The 24522-nt window shown below is 39.9% G+C and overlaps 3 protein-coding genes across 3 annotated transcripts in view; all 3 read right to left on the reverse strand.

Moving 5' to 3' along the window:
- col6a1 (collagen, type VI, alpha 1) overlaps window positions 1-5322 on the reverse strand; it is a 34725-nt gene extending 29403 nt beyond the window's left edge. The window contains exons 1-4 of the mRNA XM_007552530.2: window positions 5015-5322; window positions 4090-4219; window positions 2531-2731; window positions 2287-2446 (exon numbers count right to left, since the gene is read on the reverse strand). Of these exons, the coding sequence (XP_007552592.1) occupies window positions 2287-2446; window positions 2531-2731; window positions 4090-4219; window positions 5015-5099 (576 nt within the window). The 5' untranslated portion in view covers window positions 5100-5322. The remainder of the gene's footprint in view (window positions 1-2286; window positions 2447-2530; window positions 2732-4089; window positions 4220-5014) is intronic.
- A 2983-nt stretch (window positions 5323-8305) lies between these two features.
- On the reverse strand, window positions 8306-13883 carry LOC103138369 (zinc finger protein 420-like). The gene is made up of 7 exons (XM_007552532.2): window positions 13701-13883; window positions 12707-12909; window positions 12532-12624; window positions 12035-12130; window positions 11465-11575; window positions 11260-11389; window positions 8306-11176 (listed from the first exon to the last, which is right to left on the reverse strand). The coding sequence occupies exons 1-7, from the start codon at window positions 13711-13713 to the stop codon at window positions 9300-9302; spliced, it is 2523 nt and encodes an 840-aa protein (XP_007552594.1). The 5' UTR covers window positions 13714-13883; the 3' UTR covers window positions 8306-9299.
- Window positions 13884-19883: 6000 nt separating this feature from the next.
- Window positions 19884-24522, reverse strand: part of LOC103138370 (sodium channel protein type 4 subunit alpha B-like) — a 57259-nt gene continuing 52620 nt past the window's right edge. The window contains exons 23-27 of the mRNA XM_016671772.1: window positions 24316-24369; window positions 24095-24232; window positions 23006-23110; window positions 22619-22889; window positions 19884-21821 (exon numbers count right to left, since the gene is read on the reverse strand). Coding sequence (XP_016527258.1) covers window positions 20587-21821; window positions 22619-22889; window positions 23006-23110; window positions 24095-24232; window positions 24316-24369 — 1803 coding nt within the window. The 3' untranslated portion in view covers window positions 19884-20586. The remainder of the gene's footprint in view (window positions 21822-22618; window positions 22890-23005; window positions 23111-24094; window positions 24233-24315; window positions 24370-24522) is intronic.

A 24522-nucleotide genomic window follows, 5' to 3' on the forward strand; every position in this document is an offset into this window, starting at 1 on the left:
AAAGCACATCACACCAGTTCTAAGGTCCTTAAACTGGCTCCCAGTAGTTCAGAGAATAAACTTCGTAGTTTATAAATAACTGAACAGCTCAGCATTATAATACATTAAAGATCTGCTGTACTATCAACCTTCCAGACCTCTCAGATCTTTACTTCACTCTTATCTTCATTTTGTCTTTGTAATGGACAAATAAGATTTAGTGGAAGGTGTTTTTGGTTCACCACATAGCTCAGTTCACAATGTTGCAGACAGATAAACAAAACAGTGTTTTCCTCGTTGAAGAAATGTTTATGAAATGGGAAACGATCCTATCGTTAATGTGCATACTGGCCTCACAAAGTTCACATGGCGTCAAGAGGCAGAGGTTTCCCACATTGTGTGGACTTTAGTTCTTTAACGTACCAGAAACATGTAAATCCTATCTGTAGAAAAAATAATCAAGAGTGAAGTCTTTAGTCATCTCTGTAATTATTTGAATCATTTTGTTAAATATGCTTTGCAAATTGCTAACTGGCAAAAGTACTTTTTAATTTCCTTTGTACTCATTCTATAAACAAATAAAAACAAAATAGAAAAAATTCATTAATCGATCTAAACTGATCACAGCTAGTAACAGGTTATCAAGAAGGTTCCACTATGTTGGTCCAGGATGCATGCCACAGAAAAACACTAAATCAACCACAATGTTGTGAAGAAAACTGCTTTGAAACAGCCATACCACGTCTAATATTGCTTTATGTTTTAGGCTATTTTTCCACAGTATTTGCACAAACTGAGTCTCTCTCTCCAAAATGCATAAACATGAAGTAAATCAGTCATAATTGTATCTGGTTTTAATTATAAACTTAATAATATATAAAATAAAACCATCTGGAATTTCACAAAGCTTAGTTTTAAATGTCAACACAAGCTTAAAAAAATTCCTCTAATGGTAAAATAAATCAGACGCATTTACGTGATACACAATTTTTTTTTTTTTTTGCTTTTGTTCTGGCGCTGATGCACACATTGAACACAAAAACACATTTACATCGCTGGGATCCAAAATCCACCTCCTTTCTGAACTGTATGATTGCTGAATTTTTCCATGTTATTAGACCTGATCTGAGGAGACACACAATACACTTCCTGATTTCTTGGCTATTTGTTTTACCCTATGATGTCACACATGCCTTAAAATACCTGCCAAGAAGTTCCTTCATTTAACTCAAATATTGTTAATTAACCTATCAGAGGCTTACAAATCCATGTCATCATCCTCTGGTGTTTCCTAACCTACTTAAGGCATAATAATCTGCTACAACGAGTCTCTTAAACTGAGGAAGGTGCTGTAGAACTTATTCTTGTCAATTAATGCATCTAAAACCAAAGATATGTCCATCGACTTTCAGAAATCCCAACTGAACAGTCATTCACGACTTGGAAGTCGAAATTGTAACAGAGTACAAATACTTGGGGACCGTCATTGATAATAAGATGAACTTTGAATCAAACATGGATGCAGTGTGTAAAAAGGTTAGCCTTTTCTTTTTAAGGAAACTGAACTCTTTTAAAGTTATTATTGACGTATTTTATTGAATCTGTTCTTTGTTATTGTTATTGGCTTGGTTTGGTTACCTTGTCTAGTAAAAACAGGTTGATGAGGCTCACTAATGTGGCAAGAAACATAATTGGAGAGAAGCGAGCCCAGCTCCAACAAATATACGCCAAGCATGTGAGAGCTAAGGCTAGGCTGAATCTGGAGAGCGCCACCCATTTAATGCACTACGGCGTGATTTATTTCTTCTATGAAGCGTTTTATCAGAATGAATGCAATGTCTTTGGTGGATGTTTTATGCCAGGGGTGTCCAAAGTCGGACCTTGAGGGCCGGCATCCTGCATGTTTTAGTTCTCTCCCTCGTGGTTGTAACAACCTCCTCAGGAAGTCAGTGTTCTGCTTAGTCCTTCTACTGAGCCATCATTTGATGCAGGTGTCTAAAGCCAGGGAGAAAACTAAAACATGCAGGATGCCGGCCCTCGAGGACCGACTTTGGACACCCCTGTTTTATGCTTTTTGTATTTTGTTGCAAACTAATTCCCCACTGGTATATGAATAAAACTGAAACTGAAACTTGGTGTATTTGAACATCTGAAGACAGAAGCAGAAATTCATAACATTTTGAGAATTCTAACTACCTTAACATGAAATGTTCAGCTGTGTATTTCAATTAGATGTTGAGATAAAGTATGGTGGTTAAGGACTGTTTCATGTAGAACTGACTCTGGCTGCGTGTGAGTGTTGCGTACCTCCTGGTCAGGTGAGATGGCCACAGCAAACACTTTGACTCCATGCTGCCGGGCTTCATTTGCGGCCTCCTGCACGCCTCCGCATGGCTCTTTGTAGCCAGTGATGGGATGACCGTCCGTCACGACCACGATGTACTTGTTCTCATGGTAGTGGGAGCCCCTGCAACAGTGCAAGCACACGGTCAGATACGACCAGAGGCGTCATCTTCTCCAGCGCAGGCGTGTCGTGTCGTGTCTCCGCTACCCGACGAGCAGCTCCGCCAGGCCCCTCTTGATGGCGCAGTCGGTGTAGGTGCCCTTGCCGATGTAGGTGATGCCGTCGATGTCGTTCTTCAGGGCCTGGCGATCAGTGCGCATGTCGCTCAGCTCTCGCACGAGGATGACGTCGTCGCTGTAGTGCAGAGCTCCTGAGTTCCACATCAGGACGCGGTCACATTGGTGGCGCCTGGAGGACAGAGGGGGAGACTGAGGTGAGACTGGTTGCAGAGAGGGGACATACATGTGTTAGATTAGATTAAATTAGATTAGATAAGATTAGAATGCTATTCTGCGAATTCAAATTTGAGTTCCAATTAGGCTTGTTTTTCAGATTGAGTGTATCTTTTAAGTCACTGAAATAAACGATCAATTGAATAAAGTTGTAATTTCTTGAATATGACTATAGATTAGATTAGAACAGATCACATTAGATTAGATTAAACTAGATTACACTGGGTTAGATTAGAGTGCAATTCTGTAAATTATAACATGTGTTCCAATGAGGCTTGTTTTTCAGATTAAATGCATTTTATAAGTTACTGAAATAAATTATTTATTCCATAAAGTTGTAATTTATTGAATACGATTGTAGATTAGATCAGATTAGATTAAGACTGTAAAAAGCTATCTTCTGAATGACGTTTTAATTCATTGAACATGACTGTAGATTAGATTCGATTAGATTCAATTAGATTAGATTAGATTAGATTAGATTAGATTAGATTAGATTAGAGTAGGTATTACTCTAAGAAGGGAAATGCTTTTTGTTATAGCTGGGCATAACAGAAATGAATGCAAGCCGAGCAAACAATATGATTTGCCCAGTTTGAAACTGTATTTACATTGGAACAAAGAGAAAATGTGTTAAAAAAAATTAGATATAACAATAAACATGAGTTTGAATAATTAAATGTGAAATCTACATACAATAACCCTAAAAGCAAACAAGTACAAACCTCAGATGAGATTATGTCGACTGATTGATTGAATATAAACTATTTACAGATAAAACATGCAGTAAGAAATCTAAAAGCGTGATACAGATGCTGTCATCATATACGAAGGGGGCTGTGGTGTGCAGGGCATCAAAAACAGTAAAGAGTGCAGTATAAGAGTGATAAATAAACCAAGATTTATAACTTAATAAGAACATTTGAGTGTCAGACTGGTGGTGGTCAGAGGTAGCCGCTGCCCCATCTATCTTTCCTGGTGCTTACAATTATTTAACCTTCATGTAACATGTAACAAATAATGTGACGCCTTAAAACAGCCAAATAAATTAGAATAAAGCTGCTAAGCTATTATAAAATTTAGGGGCAGGAACAATGCAACCGTATAGAGTCCAGAGTTCCTCTCATCAGTGGTGGGCGTGGCCAAATGTTGGCCTTTAATCAGGCCCAACACAAAGATCAAAGGATTTTGCCATATTTTCACTTTGTTTCCATGGTGACATTTTGGTTTTCTGTAATGTTTGTGTTCCCATTGCGTGCGTGTGTGTGTGTGTGTGTGTGCGCGTGTCTGCGTGTGTGCGTGTGTTTGTCTTACATTTCCTTGAGTTCATCTACGAAGCGTTTGGTGAATTCTTTGATCTGGTCGATATAAAAGTTGGGAGGCTTCTGTCTGAGGGCGACGCTCTCAGATGTGTCCAACACAAAGAAAAGGTCAACGGGACAGTCTGTTTCACAGGGCAAAACAAATATCACCCAATGAAACGAGAAGAAAAAAAAAAAAAGCAGAAAAATGTCAACGTTTAGCTCCCCAGCAACAAGAAGACGGAATAAAACAGTAATTCATTCTCTCTGTGCTGTTTGTTGAGGCCAGACATGACCTGAAGCACGGAAAGCCTGCAGGCCAACAGCCTGTAGCATAGCATCCCTTTAGGTTTCATTGAGCTATTTTGTCATATTTAGAAAGGTTTCATCACACTTTAGAAACTGAAGCAGATTTTTCAGCATTGTTTTTCTTAGCAGGTGTCACTCTGGTATGAACCACTAGAGCAGGGCTGCAAAACTACAGTTCCAACTTTGGCCATATCGAGACCACAAATGTCCTCAAAGGGACGGTTTTGGCAAAACGTGTTAATAAAACTGCCCCTGTTCAAATGTTATTAAAATTAATCATAAAATTAAGTAATATTTAACATCTTTTCACATTTATGCCATGAGGCAACATACAAGATAAAAACTGCTTTGATTTCATTGGTAAAATAATATATAAGCCCACAACTGACAGCATATGGCGGGCTGGATTTGGCCCCCGGGCCTTCAGTTTGACACGTGATCTAAACTCGTTCAGAAAGGTCACTCAGATGCTTTTGCGACTCTGCAGATAATTTTAAAGGCTGCATCTTAGCAAATCTAACCTTGCAGCAAGCGTGACAACAGTGAGCTAAACTTCACATGCAGCTGAAAGTCTAAAACACCAAGTAGGACATTCTGAGTTCAGCGCAACAGATTTCAAGCAGACTTACCCGCAAAGGTGGGCTGTTGGATCTGAATTTGCGCTCCAGCCAGGAGAGCGCACAGCAGCGCGAGGAGACATCTGAGCGTCTCCATGATTAAGCTGAAAACAAAATCAACCCGAAAACCCGATCATACGACGCTCCGGTAAGTCCCCACAAAGCGACCAAACGCCGAACCTCCCCGACCCGTGATTCGGACTCCTTTTACGCAGAATTAGGCCAACTTTTTTTGGAGACCGAGCGCTCCCCCCGCCGCAGTTTGTCCGGGGCGAAGAGCCAGAGCGCGCAGAGGAGGACCAGAGGAGCGCACGGTGTGGCTGAGGGAGGAGGAGGAGGAGGAGTTCCCAGGCTTTCCATGAGAAGGATGGCTGGGTGTGGATGCGCCAGAGCGCGCAGGGGGAGAAAAAGTTTACACTTTCCTAAGAAATGAGCAAACTTCCTTAAAGCTGCCAGGCAGATTTTTGTAAAATCGTCCTTTTACACAGTTTGTCACTTGTAGAGCCACATAACAGAGATTTTAAGCAATTAATCAATTCATCGCACGATCAATTCAAATTAGCTCGACCATTTTAATTTTGATTAATTTTGAAGGTCAATTTTCTTTACAGAGACTTCACAAATCATTTTGTTTATGGTTTTGGTTGTGTGTGTTTTTTGTTGTTGTTGTTGTTGTTGTTTTGTTTTATGTACTGTTTTTGATTGTTTTATTTTGGATATTTAAATATCTTCTAGTGTCCTTTACACAACTAAAGTCTACTTTTCTTTAATTAAAGTGGGCGAACTTGGATCATCTTTATATCTTACAAATTACTTGAAAATGGTTTTAAAACAACAATATTATCGCTTATTGCAATAATTAGTGGGACAATTTATCAAACAATTTGATGTTATTATAGGACTAGTTTTGCTAATTATAAATATAAATCCTCCAAAAAAAACAAATTTCCTCTGACATGAAGTAACTGCTAAGAGTTATTCTGAGAACATTTCTCTTTTTTTCTTGTTTTCGTCAGGTTTTTGATCAGATTCCTTGAAAAATAACATACGTGAGAAAACTAAATGTATTGCAGCAGAGTTGTTAATGTTAGTGAACGGAAAATACGACACTGGACGGCTTCTTTACATGGGAGTTCACTGGGATTGGTAGCCAGGCCATAAAACAAACAAAAGAGTGACGCAAGATTTCAGGGCGCCGTTTCAACACAGAAGCTAAATATATATAAAAAGGTTTAAAAGCTGTAACGTACTTAGAAAATTTAATTTGTCAGTCTGAAATTTGGGTTTCATTCCACTTTTACATGACAGGTATGTCTTTACACGGACGGCTTATGCCGAAAACCAACTACAAAGCTGAAAAAAAAAAAGAGATGCTCACTGGAACAGGATCTATCAGGCTTAATGAGAAACAGCTGAAAAGCATCAAGGAGTCATTTTGTCTTATTCTGCTGAAACGCTCTGGTTTCTTGTGGAAGATGGAGTGGGTGTAGACTCCCCCCGCCCCCCTGCTTCACTTTGGTGTCCAGACTTGACCTGAACATAACAGTAGGCGTAACAGCGGTGTGGAGTGGAATCCGTACTACGTTTAACGAGTGACCAGAAAGAGACACAGCGCCATCTAGTGCTCTGGAAGTGTTGATCTTGGAAATTAGTTTGGAAAAAAAAAAAAGTAATTGGGATATATGTGCGGAGGGGGGAAAGAAAAAGGCGTGGGCGTGTTAACTTGGGGAGGGTTGAAGATGAGGGGAGGGCTTTGGATGCCGAATGACTGCTGTTGCCATATGTGCGTATGTTTGTGCTCTTCAGTGTGGGACTGTAGGAAAAAGTCTGGCTTGGAATCAGATTTTCCACTGAGATCACTGAAAGGAAAGAGGGAAGAGGGGTGGGAGAAAACGGGGACATCTGGTAACGATCCATCCCTCTTTGCAGGCTCTCGTAGTAAATCTGCAGGATTTCTAGCAGCTTTGGGTCTCTTTATATGCATTAACACATGCATTATGAAATGTCTCAATAAAGGCTTTCATCATGAGACCGTTATTCCATAAAAATCCAAAGGAATGCACAAAGCCTCTGAGCCAGTTTTTTTTTACCCCTTTTCTCTGTTTTCAGCAGTTCCTTGTAGGAATATTTCCCATTTTTGCATTTCCTGTCTTTAAACTAATCCACAACAGATGATCTCTAAATTTAAATATACCACAAATGCAAAAGAAACCAATATCTTGTAAAGTGTCCCTAACCTTTTCGGTGGACCCTCATCTTCTGACAAGATTTGCAATGCTTCCACGTCAGGGAAAAGGTATGCAGTTTGGGGCAGCCAGCGTCTCCAGTCTGCACATATAAACATCTTGCAGTACTTAGCGCACACCGCCACATTCATCTTCTGCAGATGCACTTCCCTGTGAATCCCGTGGAGATTGGTACTGCCAAAGGGAAGTGACTCAAAATGTTGCCCTCCAGGAGTGATCACAGATGAAACTAAGCACAAGCTTGCACAGAGAATCTAAACTGCAAAACATGAAAGATTATTATTAACACCTACTAGCGCAGAGTTGGAAACTGTAGGTAAAACAAACAAACAAAAAACAGACAATCACAGGAAATTGGCCAGAATAATTTCCACAAAAGAAAAAAAAACTCATTATAGTTATTTTAATGTGCAGGAAAGTAAACGTAGAGGACATAGGTCAACCAAATGCTTTTTGGCAACATACTGCCATCTACTGATGGCATTCAGTAAGTAAACCTCATACAGTGCCTTGCAAAAGTATTTACACCCCTGAACTCTTGTTCTAGTTTATCAGAAGATATCAAAAACTGTTTTCCTTTTTCAAAAAGTCTGAACATTAGTGGCTCCAAACAAGTTTTATTTAGCTCATCTGAAAGTAAAAAGAGTCTGTTTGGATTTTAAAAGTTGCAGGATAAAAAGCACAATACGTAAAAGAAAGTGACGAATGTCACTGGAAAAAAAAACCAAAAAAACATCTGGAGGTAGCAGCATCCTGCTATGGGAATGTGCTTGCATAGCAGAGGCAATTTGGTCAGTTTATGAGATGCAACCCTAAAATGCCTTAAATCAAAGTATACTGATGTATTAGAATGGTCTAGTCAAAGTTCAAAATCTGTGAAAAGACCTAAACTTTCCAATCTTACAGAGTTTGAGCTACTTTGCAAAAGAATTTGCATCTCCAGATGTGCAAACTTTGTAGAGTTATACCCGACCAGACTACCAGCTGTACTACAGCAAAAGTTTTTCACTCATTTTTGTTGGTAAAACTATAAAAAAAAAATAAAAGAATCCATTACTATTTCCATTACTGTATGTTGGTCTATTATGTAATAAAACACACTCAGTTTTGAAGTTGTAAACACTGGGGGGTAGGAATACCTCTGGAAGGAGCTGTATCAAGCAGGATACAGTGATTCTCAAGCTTTTATCTTTTCTTGAAAAGTAGAGCGGAAAAGAAAAAACAAGCATAAAACAATTAAACTAATTTAATATGGAAGTCAAAAACAACCAAAGAAATACAAAAAGCTCCACAGCAAATGGATAAAGCATAGTTGTCAAAAGAAAGCTAGCATTTTTACATTATGCAATCAGTATTAATGATCTAACATAACTACAAATGGACAACTTTCATCTATCTCACAAGCCTTTTCCCCAAAAGGAAAAAAAAAAAACAAAAAACACTCCTGCCAATATTACAACTTCGGCACATATACATCAGCCAAAGTATCTTTTCTTTTCTGTGTGGCTGGATGGTCCACACACTGCAATGTCTATAAAATAATCTGGCAGTATCACAACAGATGACGACTCATTGGATGCATGCAAAACTATCACTCTGTTGGCTGGTTACCTAGCTACACAGGTTATCGTACAGCCTCATGCTCGTCTGAAAACCTACATTTGGAGTTATTGGGACTCCTATAGTTACAAATAAGAATTGTGTGATAATACAGATCAGGTTTCTCTTTACAAATCAGACACTGAAGTAGTTTAGAAAAGTATATCTCCCCTCCCCTCCTTAGTTCTGGCAGAGCTCAGGGAAATGTACAGACAAAAGAAAAAGCTTATAAGATGTGAAGACATTTGTTTGTGCTGGTTGTAATAGTCTGTGCTTACATTTACATGGCAACAAAGACAAAAATGAGATTTGCACTTCAATCTCAAAAACCATAAAGTCTCAAACGTTCATTTGTATTGCTGGCTCAGTTAGTCACAAACTTGCGTACCGTTTTTTCCAACAAGTGTAGAAATGTAATGTCAAGTTCAGCATTGTTGGCCTTCACACCGGCCTCAGTTCATGCTTGAGTGACTCTTCAGGTGCCTCCTCAGGTGGTTCAGACACGTGTAGGTCTTGGGGCAGATCTGGCAGTGGTACGGTCTGACTCCCGAGTGGTTCAGCATGTGCTGCTTCAATACGCTGCCGTCCGAAAACGCTTTGCCGCACTGCGAGCATACGTACGGCCGCTCCCCCGTGTGCACCCGCATGTGGACCGTCACCTTGTGAGCCATCGTGAAGCCCTTGCCACAAATGCTGCACTTGAAAGGCCTCTCCCCGGTATGAGTGAGTCTGTGTGTGCGCATCGCCCCCATCTGGGAGAAGGCCTTCCCGCAGTCGGGGCACACATGTGGCTTCTCTCCTGTGTGGACCCTGGTGTGACTGCGCAGTCCCCCTGCCGTGGAGAAGCACTGGGAGCAGTGGGTGCACTGGTAGGGTCGCTCTCCCGTGTGTGTGCGCATGTGCTGCTTCAGGTCATAGCGGTTCCTGAAGCCGCGGCCGCACACCAGGCAGCTCTCTGGCCTGTCGTCGTTGTGCCGCAGCTCATGATTGGCCAGGCACTTCTCGGACAGGAAGCACTTGCCGCATTCCTGGCACTGGTAGGGTTTCTCATGGTCCACCCTCTGGTGGTACTTGAGCTCGCTGATGCCGGGAAAGGTTTCGTCGCAGTACCGGCACCTGAAGCGGTGGTTGGGGCTGTAGGGGAGCTGGTGCTCGCTCATCTGATGGTTCCTGAGGAGGTGGGCCATCTTGAAGGTCTTGCCGCAATGGGAGCACTCGTATTTGGTCAACAGCTGCACGCACTGGTGTCGGACGCGTTCGTGCAGGGATCTGAATTGACAGCCACATTTGGTGCAGATGTGGGCAGCGTTTTTACACTTCCTCTTCCGGTGGCCAGACAGATGCGCTTCAGTCCGGAAGGCTTTCCCGCACTGGGAGCACTTGTAAGGCTTCACTGCTGTGTGAAACCGCTGATGTTCCAGAAACTCAAAGCGGTACTTAAAGCTCCGCCCACACAGCGGGCAATTATGGGTGACCCTTCCCCCGCCGTAGATGGCTTTAACAGACAGCTTCCTGTAGGAAAGAGACACCGACGAAGTCCGGTGACCAGGGACAATTTTGCTATGTTTACCTCCACCCATTAATTTCACCGTTTCCATGTCACCACCTTCTTCATGCCGCTGCTGGTGCTTGGTTAAAGACTTGGACGAGATAAAGCTCTTTCCACACTGTTTGCAGTGATAAGGTTTATCGTGATCCACCTGCTGGTGATATTTCAGGTCGCCGATTCCTGAGAAGCCGGCGCCGCAATGGCTGCACTTGAAAAGTCGGTTTTGTACGTGAGTCAGAAGGTGTTCTTTCAGGCCGCTAGACTTTGGAAAGCTCTTTCCGCATTGTACGCAGTCGTGGTTGCGCCTTCGTTTTGGGCAGTGGTGTCGGAACTTTTCCAGGGAAGTGGGAAAGCTGTTGCCGCATTTAATGCAAAGGTACGCTGCATTTTTACACTTCCGCAGCCGGTGACCAGCCAACAACGTGGCTGTTCGGAACGCCCTCCCGCACTCGGAGCAGTTGTACGGCTGCAGGCCGCTGTGGAGCCTCTGGTGCTCAATGAGGACAGAGTGATGCTTGAAGCATTTGTCACACTCAGGACATTTGTGGACTCCTGTCTGATGCCTCCGGCGAGGAGATGAAGCGCCATCGGCCCTTTTAGGCGATTCAGAAAAGTCTGTGGAAGTGGAAGGGTTTGTGGAAAGTTCTTCGTCGAACATGACGATCTGTTGGACGTCTGTGTTTTCTTCATCACAAGCACTTGGGTGGGAAGCAATGGCCACCTCCAGAGATGGAGGGAGAGACAGTGAAGGAATCAGGAGATCTTCTGACTGAAAAGGAGCTGAAAAATGAATAAAAACGTTTAATTTACTATGTACTGATGACATACATAACACCTTATATGTAGAAAACATGAAGTCTCACCAACAGTGGTCTTTGCCAACTTTCCATGGCACTGTTTGCTCTGGAGTAAAAATTTAAGATCATCTCCATTTGAAACGCACTGCATGTATTCTTCTATGACAGCAGGGGCGGCACTGATCCAAGTCGCAGTCTGGAAATAGAAGTTATAAGTTTATGGTGCATTTATTTATTTATTTGCTCTGTCAACTTCTAAAGAGTCTTTTACCTGTTTAAAATCTGGTATTGGTAGAAGCTCCTCTAGTCTTGTGAAGAACTCACAAACAAGAGTCTCTAGTGCTGTGTCAAAGTCTGGGCCATATTCCACAGGAAACACATTCTGTTCCAAAGAAAGTAAAAGACATTCCCATTTTAATGTACGGACAATACTGACAGCGCTAATACTGCTTTAACTTTTAAACATTTGTTACATGGCCACAAACTTTAATGCAAGCCATAGGGACATAACGTGATGGACCAACACAAAGTAGTTCATCATTGTACAGCCAAAGAAAACAAGGATATGTAGTTGAAAACAAAATTTATAAATCTGAAAAGTAAGACAGGCATATGGATTAAATCCCTATAATTTAATGCTTTGCAGAGGTCTTGTTGTTGCCCTGAATGAAAATAAGTTTAAATCAAAATTTCCCAGGGGTACAAAGAATTTTGATCTAATATATTGGTTGCAATATGACAAAAAGGGGAATGAAATGTCCTGTGAGTGGTTCATACTTATTTCAAATGTTTTAAATCTTGTAACAATTTTATTTCAACACAGAAATCACTGTACTTTTACCTTGAGAAAATGTTCCCTGCCATCAGTGTCTTCAATAAGGCCTTGGACAAGCTTCATGAAGTTGGCTTCTGGTGCTTCAATTACAGGATCATTCGTCTGGAGGACAAAATAGATCATCAGACACATCATAGATCAGCTATAAAAACTAGTAATGCACAAAATATTGGCATTAACATCGGAATCAGACGAAATGTAGTTATTGTTTAACATATGTGTGTTGGTCCGACACATAAACTTAACAACCGATATCTGTTGTCACGTATGTGTTTCGGCTAAAATAAAATTTTTCCATCTTGCCAAATTATCCTACGGTTGATTTGTAAGGAAATGGTCAATAATCTTCATTATAATAACAAAAAATATATATCAAGACAATATCTGCATGACTGAAATACTAAGAGGAAGGCATTATACCTTAAAGCTAAATACAAGTTACCATTTATGCAAAACTAATAGACAAGTCAACTAATAAGAAGAAATTTATGGGCATTCCTTACCTCTTCCAAGCAAGAGGATCGGATTCGGTTAAGATGAGTCTCTACTGCCTTGAGATCTTCAGGATGTTCAGAACGCAGCAGCTCAAGAGTTGTCTAAAGTAAATGCAGTTTGTCAGATGCCTGTTGGAGTATTCGTCGATATATATTGCAAGGTGCAGCCTAACATTTCACTTACCCTTGCTCTGAGGCCCAAGGACAACAGTCTCCCCTCTCGTTTGCTCATGAGTTCAGGGACAGCATCCGTAACCATGGAAACAAATTCCTCCAGTTTGCCATAGTGTTTTATGTTTCGCTGCCGGACAACTTCCCACATCACTGCTGACATCAGACGGAGCGGTGGGACCAGGAGTGCCAGCGAGGACAGGGGGACACTAAATTCTTCAAGGAGAAAAGTAGATTCAAACTTAAAAGCAGGATTCAGATGTATAGTTCACCAAGTTGCATCTTTTAATCCTGAAATGGGTTTGGGTGTCTGCTTGGAAACTTTGACCCAATTCAACAGAGATAGCAGCTTATGCTACAGCTTTAAAAAAAAAAAAAAGATGGGTTTTTGAAGGAGGTCAGATGGTCATGTGCTGACTGAAGGTTAAAGTGTGAATCAACACTGTTTTTTTTCTATCGCTCAACCCAAATTTAAGCTTTTCTAGAATAGTGACTTTATTCTGAGGTTTCCGTGCAAATTTCCTATCTAATTTAATGCAAACTTTCAAAGGCAATAAACACTTCGATTTTGCATCGACAACATTGCAGTTTAAACTCGGTGTTCTATAATTGCGTATCTGTTTCCCAGCTGTTTCAAGTGCGATTTGCACACCGCTAACTGGTTCATAAAACGTTTGTCAATGCCACTGAAATTAACAAATTATTTCAAAGGGTCGCTGAAGTACTAAAGTTGTGCAGAGCTTCATAAGCGACAAAAAAACATTTAAGTCTGTTAAGCAGTGTGGTGGTTTGTGCCCAGAATGACGCATTAGCTAATGCCAACATGCTAGCTTCAAGGCCGCGAGCGCTCTAATCAAACCGGATCATTGTAGAGCAAAACAATTTTTGTTCCAGAGATTAGTCGAGGCCTGCTAAACCTCGCCTTATCCTGCGATTTAGCTAACTCAGCTATACACAACGGAGACAAAAACAGCTAATATTGCTAAATTGCAAACGGTTATACATACCCATATCATTCATTTTGTATTTATTTCGTTACACCAAAGAGAAAAATCAACACAAGAGATTATCTATCATAGTTGCGGTTAGCGTGCTAGCTACCCGACTACGCAGCGTCAGGCGCCAACTTCTTCCTGAAACACGCAGTTCATCAAAGAGAGCGTTGGCTGGCGGAGTGGCGCTTGTTTTGCTTTATAGGGCAGTCCGGCTGAGAACACTGTCACGGTCAAAATGATAGACACAGCTTTCCGGGACAACCGAAAGAGAACACCGAGCGACATAGGATGAAATGTTTTATTCATGTATGCTAAATGTTTGGAATTGATATAAATGAAAATTGTCATTATTTAAATAGTACAGTGTAGGCATTTTAGAAAATATGATCAGAGTACAATCTTCTAGATAAAATGTTAATAATTTCAAGGTACATTTTGTTGTGGCATATTTCATTTAGGATTTACATGTTAATGAATCCACAAAATATTGCCAAGGGTTTTGCTTTAACTTATTCAGTGCTTAAAATGTAATTTTAAACACAAATTTCAGTAACGTGAGCAAGCAATTTGTAACAAACAGTTATTTTAAAATACACATTATGTATAGTTTCTCACCCACAAAACATGTCGTGATCAGTTTTTCTATTTGCTTTGCTTGAAATGTTATTGAATCAAGCTAAAATGTACCCTGCAGAAAACAAGCTGTACATGCACATGAACCTGGTGACATCAGCGTTCATTTGAGGACTTGATTTGTAGTTTTTTGTTGCTGTTTTTCTCCTTGTTTTCATGTTTTAATTCTTATTCCTTCTTCAAAGGGTCTTCACTGGCACTATACTTTAAAATGTGCTGCTGTATATGAACAGCTTGCATGGCCTTTCTCTGGGCTGAGAAATCCATAAAAGCTGGCTAAGATTAATGCTAGAACTACAACTTTTGTGTACACTCAAATTGGCTGAAACAGATAAACATTTCCACAGTACACTGAAACCGTTCTCTCGCCTTTGTGACTACACTTGTGGAGGCTTTGCTGCAATACGCACCAACCTGTGTCTTCTGTTGCCTGTGGCGCAACTCAGGAGCTTTCAGTTGTAGCTGAGCTGAATAATTTGCCACACTGCTTGCACTGGTTGGAAAGTTCAAGAGGATGAATCTTCTGAGGGGATCTCAGGTACACTCCGAATGCTAAGATGCAACTCTGTCTGTGCATCTTTTTAAAGCTTTTCCCCACACAAACGGTGAAACCTTTGACCCTTGTGAACACACCGGTATTAAAACTTTTCCCTTACAAACCAGAAGCTGCTGCCACATTTGATGAAACCGTGATTTGCTTTTGTGCAGCGTATTTCAGGACAGATCGGACCTCTGTCCTGAAGGATTTAACAGAAGGAAATAATTGGTAAGAACTCGTCACTTTCCACAAACAGCACACTGTGTGCAACCGTCCGAGAGTGTAAACAAGAACTGGATGATGCAGGCTTTGAGAAAATGATGAAAACAGTCACTGCTCCAATGGAGAGATTAATGTTAGAAGAGGAGAGTTTTGGGGGAAAAAACCCCCACAAAGATCTGCATTTTACAGTTTTGTCGTCTTTTTAATTGGCTACAATTTGCAGGGACTTGTATTTATATCCTTTGAACTTGCGAGCCACAAACTAAGGTAATTTACTGAAACGGCCAGACGGATAAATTAGACTTTTAGACGACGATGTAGGTCTGTTCTCGTTCACGCTTGAATTCTGCCTTCTGTATTTTCCATCTTGCGCAGGAAGCCTGTAAAAATGTCTATTTTTCAGACTGATCTGTAGCTGCAATCTGTGGAGTGTCCACGTGGTGGCAGTGTAGGAACTGAAAAATGCTGTGGCTCAGAGAGCACTTATCCTTAACAGAAGATTCGTAGGACAAGTAATTAGATAGTGCATCATCAGGCCATCTGGGCGCTGTTAGCCACCATGACTAAGTAAATCCCTGCGCTGCACGCTGATTGACAGGAGAACGACTGTACCTAAAAGGCTCTGTCTTTTTTTTTTTTCTTCGTCATTAAATTCTCAGGCTTTTATGAGTTCAGCCTCCTAACTTAATCTATTATCTGTTTTATGATTTAATGTTAACCCTTTTTTTATATACTGAAATTTGTTCTGCAATTGAGAGTAAATTACCTGATCCAAAAAAATTCTCTCAATCTGGAAAAGACCGGAAGGCCATTCCAGACTATTTTGACAAAGGTAATTTACTGGTGAAAAATACACAAGTGATTATTCATGGTATTTTATGAACATATTGCAAACATATAACCTCAGACTCTACAAACTATACATAAAGATTTGTATGATAAATATTTGACTGCACAATTGGGTAATAGCTAGTGACATTTACTCTGTTACTTGAGTAATGTTTTGTCAGTACTTATGTACTATTATTTTTCAAGTATTGCTACTCTTACTTGAGTAAAATTCCTAGATACTCAATCCACTGTGAGTAGCTTCACTGAATAAAAAACAAACATGTTTTAACCAAAAATTCACTAGACACAGACACACACCTGCAGTTTTTGTTAAAGTTTCATAAGTTTTATTTTGAAAGAAAGTGATTTTGAAAAAGAAAAAAAATCCCTGATTTTGTTATTTTGTAATTATGTTATTTATGTGAATTATTTTTCATTTGAGACCTTAAAATACCAAAATTTGCAAATAACTATATTTTGGTCCATCTGATGATGTAATTGTTAGATATTATGTGAATGATGTTTTGATCAGTTCCTTAGTACTTCAGGAGACTTTTTACTAAATAAAATGGCTACTTTTTTTTACTTATATTTGAGTAAAAATATGTTAACGTAATGCTACTTTTACTTGAGTACAAGTTTTGGCTACTCTACCCACATCTATGCTGTTACAAAAGGGCTGATCTGTTTTGAAGAGTTACCAGAAAAGGAAACACAGCATCTGGTTAGAAGAATTGCTCCCATATAAAACCTGTCCAATCTTCTCTATCGATGTCATCCTCTCTGTCAACGTCAATTCTTTTGGTGGAGGCAGTGTGATGCTGTGGGGTAGTGTCTTCCTCACTGCTGCTCAAGCCAAAAATGGATTTTTCTCACAGGATTTAACAGGTTAACACACGGGCTATCCAGAGGTTTCATTCATACTGTCAGGAAACAATGTTACAACAAAAGAAATGACGAACCCAAACTCTAATTTCCTCACTTTTTGGTTTATGAGAGATAAACCGAGACTTGTTATTGTTAAGGTTCACACTCAAATAATTCCTAATAATAAAAAATAAATAAATACTCACAAGCTATCCACTGAACCGTGTCACACATGGCATTTCAAATTAAGCAGCATGAGTAGCAGTTTGCTGAAAGTCATTCATATTGGCCTGCTCAGCATGTACACGGTTGATTTGCAAACTCATTACAGTGACATTGCTGTGTTTCACTGCATGCTGTTCCATTTTGTAATTAGACATAGTGCCTTTCTAATCTTTAAAAAAAAAAAAATCCCATACCGACGAAGCTTTAATCTCCTCCACATGTACAAACGCTTAAAAAAAAATAAATAAATAAAATCTGATCAATTACCGAGGCACAGTCGGTCAGTTTATGCACGGATCCGAATTAAATTTTGCGTAATCATGAGGACGGCTTGCAAAGAGTACATGTGATTTGTTTATGCATACGATTGCACACGGAGACTGTACGTATAAGTGTGTGTGTGTGAGAGAGAGAGAGAGAAAGGATGGGAGAAAAAGGCAGTCTCTGTGTTTGTGTGTGTGTAATTAAAACAAGTGATTTTTTTTTTAACATACAGATTATCCTCCTACCCCAGCTGGTCAGAGTTGGATTTGACCACCCTGACAACCAGAGAGAGGAAATCTCTCCAGGGCTAAATCCAAATTGGCAACCTTGTTGAAATTTTCCTTCTTTTTTTTAACTAAAAACCTGAGAGCCCTAAAAACTTAAATGTATTTTTTTATTTTAAATCAGCGGATGAAGTCCTAAAGAGAGAAAAAGGAGAATGAAATAAATGCGACGAGGTCACCTAACCAGCTTCTCCTGCAACATTTACTCACAGGCCGCAGATATGAGAAAAGAGTTTTATTACAACCGATTAAAACAATCCATGAATAACTTCTCATAAATGCGATACAAACAATCATCTTCTGAAGGATAAAATATTGCATACAAAAAAAATGAGCCTAGATTTTTTAATTTATTTATTTATTTTACGTCATCTGATTGTACCTAGCTATGGTCATAATGAACCACTGTTTTTTTTTTAAATTTTTTATTAGAAACACTTTACAAAAAGAAAAAAAACAAACAAAAAGCTAGAAATTAGCCTTAAACCTCTTCACAAGCTTATAAAAATTAGCTTTCAGTGCATTCACTTCACTCCAAAAATCCACACCCATCTGATCAAATTAAGCAGTCAGAGGAGTGAGCGGGCAACGATCAACATCAGGCACATGAATTAGGGGTTGTCAGCACACGCGACGCTGCCGAACAACAGACACTCGATTTATCGATGTGGTAAATATCACTTAATCCACCCTGTTCTCTGAAGTAAGCATGATGACTACACAGCAAGGTTTGTGCTTTTTTTTCCAGTCCTAAGAAAAAAAAAAATCATTTATTTGTATATTTTTGAAGTAAACGATATAACCCAAATATAGAATATTTCTTAGAGTTGAAAACAAAAGGTCAACTGGATATGTCAAATCTGACGTTCTAAAAAAATAATTTCATTTATTGATAAACATCCATCTGTTTAGCCTTAACATAAATTATTAAACTTTGCCATGGAACAAATATTTGATTTGATTAAAATGATACCATTAAGTCGACATTAGCAAACTCTAAATATTGGCTGTAATCAGATAATAATACCAGATAATATTTAAAGACTTTTGCCTTTGTACTATATTAAAAACAGCATATTAGAAACAATTTGAACAATCTTCAAGTTACTGTTTGGATTAAAACAATGTGCTTTAAGGTAGATTTGACATTGATGGTGTTGTGTTGTATAGATTAATAAATACTGGCCTTTTTTTTTCATTTCACAGAAATAGCTCTCTTTGGGGTTTTACAGTAAATTTCTTAATCTGGGACCTGAGTCCAAATTTCATTAACAAAACAAGCAAGGTGGTATAACAATAACATTTTTAAAAAAAAAATCCTCGAATCCTTACACCACTTCATTCTGTTCCTGCTCCTCTTATAAAACTTTTTTGGACTTTTGATGTCCAGAGTATACATTTGGGTTTTCAAGATGAAGTACAGGCAGCAGCCATAACTTGAAGTCAGATTTGGCCAGGCTGGAGCGACACAACAATCGTCTACAGAGCCGCTCAAAAGTATTCATGCCTCATGAACCGGCCGCAGCCAGATTAATGTATATTTGATCTGGTTTTATGATGTGATTGAGCAACAGAAAGTAGCTCAGGAAAATCAGATCTGTCCTTCTTTTCTGACAGGCGAAGCTAAATGATGTTTGAACGCAGGATGGAAACCTGGTAGACGTGAGGAAGACATGAAGCTGTCATCAGATAAGTCAACAAATGTTAAATTTAAGGATCTGAATGAAAAGAAACGTGGAAACCAACATCTCTTTTCTTTCTCTTTACAATTAGATGCTACATTGTGTTATTCTGTTGCAGAAAAGTCAGAGGTGTAGGTTTAATGCTTTAATTTGTTTTTAGAGGGTTTGAATACTCTTGCACTACAGGCACTGTCTCAGTATGTGGAAGCGGCCATTGGTCTAGACTGGTTTGAAAATGTTGGATATTGTCAACAATGGCTACATAATACATGCAGTTTTCATAACCTGGTCTCAGCTCTGTGGAAAAATTGGTACAAACTATGAGCCAAATCATTTTTCTTGTCATTTTCTTTGTAATTATTTAAAAAAAAGTTTAAAGACCTTTGACTTTTCTTTTTTTCTTTTTTTCTTTTTTTTTTTTGCACAGTTTCTGTGACCAGATTCTGAATAAATTTAATTCATAAATAAGTAAATTAAACTCGCCATACAAAAATATTTTCAGTAGACTTAAAGGGAGTTCCTAGATAATTTTACAGCTCGTCCCTTTTTATGTAAAATCTTCTGCTCAAAACTAGACCTACATTCTATAGATGCACAGAGACATGAGAAATCTGAGAAAAATGTTCAAAATGCAAATACGAAGTTGATGATTATGCAGTTTCTTTTTTTTTGACAAAGCATTTACGTTTGGTTGATACAGATGTGCTTGAAAGTTTGAACGTTCTACATTTTTGCATTTCACACGAGTCACAGCAACCAAGGAGAAGGCAACCTAACAACAGAGATCTGAACAAAATGGAGAAATGCATCGTAAAGCGCTTTGCATCCCCTTCACCAGCATCATCCCTTTACATTGAAAATGCTCCAATATCGCAGATCTACGAGCGCCAAATGAATGGGAAACTTTAGAGGACTATTAATTAAAGAACTTACTTTTTAATACAATCAACAAAATTACCATCCAGTGTTTTGGTTAAAGTGCAGATAAGTTGAGTATAAAACAATGAGACTGCCTGTAACCTACAAGCACCCTTGCATGTAAAAACTGCACATGGAGTGGTTCACTGTTCTGATGTAGTTTGGAATTTAAATGCTGACCTTCATATCACCGTAAGATTGACCAAAAACATCCCTACAACTTTCCCAGAGGCGTTTTGAAAATATTAACTATAGAACCTATTGTCGATGTGAAGGTTACATTTACTCAGGATCGTCTTTCTACTAAAATAGAGGCTGTGAGCTACTGTACTTTAAAAAAATTGCATATATCCTCTGCGTCTTATAAAACCATTAAAAAAAATCAGTTTAACATGAATTATTGCTCAATCGATTCAATCCGTCTCGATGCAGTCTCAAAGAAATGTTTCCTCATAGTTTTCGGTCGGGTCCCCGACTTCGGGGCCTCGAGATGCGGTTCTGACTGTAGCAGAGGGGCTTACACCGGCCCCCCAAGTCACGCTGTCGTAAGATGGCGGTGAGGACAGCAGCGAGTCTTCCGCTGTCTGCTCGACTTGTATCGCTACGGGAACGAAGTGCTGTATCATGGACGCTATGAGCCCCTCCGTCTCTGGAGCGTTGTCCACATCCACCGCCGTCTCGTAGTTGATTTGTCTGTAGAGGTAAGACGCCTGCTTCATTTGCCGCCGCACCAGATGCCTCCTGTAGCACCTTTGGATGATGACCGCAGACACCTCCTCCATTTTGCGGCGCAGCGTCGAAGTGATGGGCTCGTGGGAGACCTTAGACGGGTTGGTCATCATGAACTTCTCCTCCATCTGCTGCTTGAGGGTGTCCATGTCACCCGACTCCCCCAGTACGCGTTTTGTGAACGCAAACAGGATGTCCAGGCAGTGGATCTTATCCCCGCTCACCATGGGAAGGTCCATGGAGATCAGTTGGATCTTGTTGGGTTTCGCGATCCGCAGCGGCTCCGACAGCGCATCGGCAAACCTCTCCAGCATTGAGAACTCTATGAACTGAGTGGCCTCGGAGTCGAACTTCTCCCAGACCTCGTAGAACATTTCAAAGTCATCCTCGCTCAGAGGTTCTGTGCTCTCCTCGGTGGCAACGCTGAAGTTCTCCAGGATGATGGCTATGTACATGTTCACCACGATGAGAAAAGAGATGATGATGTAGCTCACGAAGAAAGCGATGCCCACCGATGGGTTCCCGCAGTTTCCGCGGGCATTGGTGCCGGTGTTGACGAAGTTGATGTCGCACTCCTCCGGGGGGCTGGACATGATGGGGCTCAGGAGGTTGTCCCAGCCTGCTGAGGTGCTGATCTGAAAAAGGCAGATGATGCTGTTCCCGAAGGTCTCAAAGTTGAACATGTCATCAATCCCGTCTTGCTTCTTCACGTAGGCAAAGTTCGCCATGCCAAAGATGGCGTAGATGAACATTACGAGAAAAAGCAGGAGGCCGATGTTGAACAGTGCTGGCATGGACATCATTAAGGCAAACAGTAAAGTCCTTATTCCTTTGGCTGCACGGATAAGTCGAAGTACACGTCCTATCCTGGCCAGTCTGATGACTCGGAACAGCGTTGGAGATACAAAGTACTTCTCAATGATGTCAGCGAGGACAATCCCTGAATTGAGAGGAAAACCAAGGGAGAACAGATCTGATAAGTTGTGTGATTTTTTTTCCAACAATGAATTAATAAGAGACATACAAACATCTGATCGGTGATCAACTAGTCAGAAACTAGTAATCGGATCTTTTTTAAACACTTGGGTGTTTACTGATCGAACAGGTTGAACTAACCCAACATTATTTGGTGTGGGCGTTGTTGATAACGAAAAGCTGGCTGCATGTATTACAGTAAAGTCTTTCTTTTTCATACTTTGAAAGGCTCAGCCCTATTTTCCAGAGAACAAACTGGACTATAAAGTATATTTCAAAATTTTACAATTAAGATAAAGACAAAAAAACCACACACACAAAAACAGACACAGAGAAGACAAAACAGCGAAAAATACGCATAACAAGAAAAAGGAAAAAAAGACGAAAAGACAAAGCAACCAAGCAGCCTTGTTTTAAAACCTTGCTAAACTGTAGAGCTATGCAATGTCAATCTTTGGGAAAAGATTTAATGTATTTGTGTAATGTATCGTCCTCCTACATTTTGAGGTTGGGACAGTTTGGACAAAATTACAGTTTCAGTAACTACAAAAATATTCTTGTTAAGACAGACCTTTTTAATATAACAGAAATTGGAAAAAAATATTTGTCGTTCATCAAAAGTAAAGTTGCTATCTGCAGGTCAGAGCCTTATCGAGTTGACCATGGAAAGATATCGCCACACCAAATAACGTCTGTCTACTAAAAGCCTCCACCCTGTTGAAGTTCCCTTCAATACGATGGGCGTAAGAAGATGATCCTTACCAATAATAGAGAGAATGATGACCACAAAGTCAAAAATGTTCCATGCAACAGTGAAGAAGTAACATCGGAGAGCAAAGAGCTTAATCAGGCATTCGGTTGTGAAGATAACGATGAAGACCAGGTTGATGATGTTGAGGACAGACTCCATCCGCTCCGACTGCTCGTCAGTTTCCACCATCATGGTCACCATGTTGACGATGATGAGCATCATGATCATGATGTCGAAGGCTTGCTTGGACACCAGATCGAAGAAGAAGGCTTGGAGGATGTTCTGGAATTTTGGAGAATGCAAACGCTCAGTCCATAAAAGCCATAATCTTACATCAGAGGAGCAATTCACAAGTATAAAAAAGGGAGGGGTTGACACTGCGACATGTTCTGTGTTACCGCAGGCCTTGGGATTGGCTTTTGAGGTTTCTTAGATCCCAACTTTTTCATTGCGTTGTAGTACTTCTTTTGTTCCTCAGTCATGAAAATATCCTGTCCACCTAAGTATAAAACCAAAACATCACATTACGAGTACATTCGCCTCATTTTTAAATTCATTTTTAAATTTTTTTATTGATTTATTCATTGTCTGTTAGTAGATATGGAAACTTTTTTCAGGCAGATCCAGAGTTGAGGCAGCTTAGAGTCATGGGAAAGTAGCAGAAGTAACTTGAAGGAACCATTTCCTGTCTTTTCAGTCTCTGACATAGCTGTGGAGGAATCTCGATCTAATGTTTTTCACAACGTTGCCTCGGGTCATGGAGGCTTCCAGGCACAGTGCAGAGCTATCTTAAGGTAGCACCACAGTTTGACTAAGACTTACAACAAAGTCATTGTGTTGTTGAGTTGCTGCTATGCTTTTGATCGTTGCTCTTTTCTTGACCCAGTAGAGGTCAAGCTCTAGCTTTTAAACATATTTAATGAGAGTACAGAAGAGATTTCTCCTTAGAACATCGTTTTCCATTAACTTTTTTTTTGTTTTGAGTGTTCCAATTGAAATCATCGTGTGATTTGACCTTGTAACTAATCTGTGTTGGACTCCTTAGTAAGGCCGCACAATATCTCGGTAATAATAATCACAGTACAAGTGTTTCCATTATTAAAATCTGTCACTAGAATAGATTACAGCACCCAAGAGGCTAAATGTCACAAAGTGTACAGTAAAAAATGAGCGTAATTATTACCAATAGTGTCGCCATCACCTTATTTTCTAAAATCATGCAGTTCTATTTCTGCATTTTTGTTTTTCACTCATAAATGAGCAAGAACTGGTTTGAAAATGGAGAAGTAATCAGCAATTTACTTCTCTAAGGCAGGTGCTGATGTCTTCCCACCCTGGCATCGTGCTAAAACACACAACTGGTTGCTACTTTTCTTCAACTGTCCAAAGGAAGCAGCTAAAATGTGCTGAGCTTTGCATGTTTCATTTATGGGTCAAAGAAAAACGACTCATCCAAACTCGACAACAGCAGTGCTTTAAATACTTATCTTTCTCTTTTGCTGATTGAAATTGTCAATGATGACCCCGATGAAGAGGTTGAGGGTAAAAAAAGAGCCGAATATGATGAAGACAACAAAGTAGAGGTACATGTAGAGGTTGATTTCTCTGCTCGGTTGCTCCTCCACCTGCAAATGGTTTCGTCAGTGAACTGTTTGCTGGGGAAAAATAAAACAATATTCAGACGCTGAACAGAGTGGCAAACACTTACTCCTCTTGAGTCAACGGCAGCATTCATGATTTCCATCCATCCTTTAAACGTTGCCTAGAAACAGAACACATCACTGTATGATCGGAGCAATTTGTTAATCGTTAAATCGTTCATCATCGAAATGTTTGTCTGAGCTGCATTGCTGACAGGACTATTTGAAACCTATAGATAAATCCGTATAAGTTGATCTAAAGCTACATTAGTAGA

The sequence above is a fragment of the Poecilia formosa genome, unplaced genomic scaffold (genome assembly GCF_000485575.1).
Source record: "Poecilia formosa unplaced genomic scaffold, Poecilia_formosa-5.1.2 Scaffold49, whole genome shotgun sequence".
Taxonomy (NCBI): Eukaryota; Metazoa; Chordata; class Actinopteri; order Cyprinodontiformes; family Poeciliidae; genus Poecilia; species Poecilia formosa.